Source organism: Pyricularia pennisetigena (genome assembly GCF_004337985.1).
Source record: "Pyricularia pennisetigena strain Br36 chromosome Unknown Pyricularia_pennisetigena_Br36_Scf_74, whole genome shotgun sequence".
NCBI classification, from domain to species: domain Eukaryota; kingdom Fungi; phylum Ascomycota; class Sordariomycetes; order Magnaporthales; family Pyriculariaceae; genus Pyricularia; species Pyricularia pennisetigena.
Genome location: NW_021940986.1, coordinates 1 through 2041, shown reverse-complemented (window position 1 = coordinate 2041; position 2041 = coordinate 1). Strand labels below are relative to the sequence as shown.

Below are 2041 nucleotides of genomic sequence, written 5' to 3'. Positions count from 1 at the left end.
GGTTGCGTTAGTGTTTGTGGCTTGGAAAATCAATTGGATATGGAAAATTGAAAACCAGGCACACCTTTGTAGATGGCAATCACCTGCCGTCGAAGCTCCGGGTTTGGCGGTGGCGGCATTGTCGCGGTTGTCGTGGTTTTACATCGCGATAATGGCGCGGATGGATGATGATGGATGATGAATTGACTTGGGCGGGGAGTTGATTCGGCTCCGCATGACGACATCAGATCTGGGGTTCGTGGTGTGCATTATCTTATCTGCTCTACACCTCGGTAGGAGGTCGTACTTTGGTAGGTACCATCACCCCAACCAAGACGCCATTGAATATTGACCCCTTTTGGTATAGCACAGTAGATACGCAAAAGTTGTTTTTCTTTGTTTACTTTCTTCTCTTTTTTTTTTTTTAAAATTTATATCTGTCTTCAGGGTCCGGAAGAATTAATCTTCTGTATTCCGGGCGCCTACCGAACGCCTGGTTGATTAAACAGCCAAAGGCACCACATTAGCTTCCCGCCCCTCATGCCTCCTCCATTACGTTGGGGCTCGATGCCGCGATGCAGGCTAGGACTGCAAGGCGCAAATGCAAACTGTCGGGGCACGCGGTTCCAATCGACTGCCGGCAGTAGGGCGCAGCTACGTAAAACAGTACCAAAACAGCCGGTCTCTGGATTTTGTGTTGCTGGATCGTCCGGTCGCCGCCAATGTATACCGGCACTTCTGCCGGGCCACGGGATGTCGGTTGACGCCGGTAGGAATCCGCACAACTGCCGCGCCTTCTCATATTCGTCCTCGTCCTCATATTCCGTCAAAAATGACACCAAGTCCAAATCAGGACCTGGTGGACAGCGGCAGTTGCAGACCATCCCCAAAGAGGACACCAATGGCAGGTGGTATTTTCAGTTCAGGGAGCGGATAGGCAAATGCATCATCTTTGGCCTGTCGGAGAGCCAGCTCGCACGCGCCGTCGACTTGGTTGCCGCAATGTCGGCCGAGTGGGAGAAGCTGGTCTTGGACATGGAGGAATACCCTACCGACCATGACGGGTTGCGCAACCATACTGTGCCGTGGGGTGATATGGACAGTTTCGTAAGATAAACTAATTTTTATTCTCGTTATCTTGACTACTTTTCCTACTCCTGTCACCAGAGGCTGGAGGACATATTTTGCTCACATCTGGGGAGGTATCTCCCGGCGCAGGGTCACGTCAACAACGTTCGCTACTCTCGCTATGCAGAAACGTCGCGGGTCAACTGGATCACAGGCTTTGCGCGCAGGGATCCTTCCAATGCTGAGGAATGGAGAGGTCTGATGACTAAACAGTCCATCGGGCTGATCATGGCCGAGATATCCATTAGATTCCTGTCTGTAAGTCTTGATGCAAACATGACCACAGCTGCAACCACAATGTCAAGCTCGATAGGAGAGAGGGAACAAATGTGCTCTATCTCCCTCCTCCCGAGCTACTTAATATCATAACGCTAAACATATGGACAAAACCAGCCCGTCGTCTACCCAGACATACTCAATGCCTACCACAAGGTCATCAAGCTCCCCGACGGACCAGGCGAAGGGGATGCGGCAACGCGAAGCTCCATGGCTCTCGGCTGTGTCATCATGTCCAAGAAGCAGAGGCGTATCGTCGCCACCGTCACGGAGAAGGTGCTATTCTACGACTACCGCACCGAAAAGAAGACGGACGCCCCAGAGTTTGCCCTCAAGGTTCTGCGGCGCTCTTGCTCCGACGCCGCGGGCGCAAAGGCCAAGGCTGCCGTCAGGATCCAGCAGTTCAGGGAGGCGGTCGAGAGGCTGGAGGCCGAGTCCTGGAAGCGCGAGAACGCGGTCGAGGACCTGGGTTCGGCTGCGGGCGGGAGGTGAGCACGAACCAGTGTGGTGGTGATGAACAAGGGCTACGACTTGCGGCTGGGGGAGCAGAGATGTCAAACACTACATCGGAGGCCTGGGAGTAGGGAAAGTCTTCACCAAGAACAAGAGCAAAAGAAGCAGTGTCCTATTCGGCTTGAAGATTCATGTCAAGTTTTTT

General features: G+C 53.1%; 1 protein-coding gene across 1 annotated transcript; it reads left to right on the top strand.

Annotated features, from left to right (window-relative positions):
* Positions 1-519: 519 nt before the first annotated feature.
* On the top strand, positions 520-1875 carry PpBr36_11497 (uncharacterized protein; the record flags this gene model as incomplete). Its single annotated transcript, XM_029898597.1, has 3 exons — positions 520-1086; positions 1147-1365; positions 1501-1875. 3 exons carry the CDS (start codon positions 520-522, stop codon positions 1873-1875), a joined length of 1161 nt encoding a protein of 386 aa, XP_029743070.1.
* Positions 1876-2041: the final 166 nt, after the last annotated feature.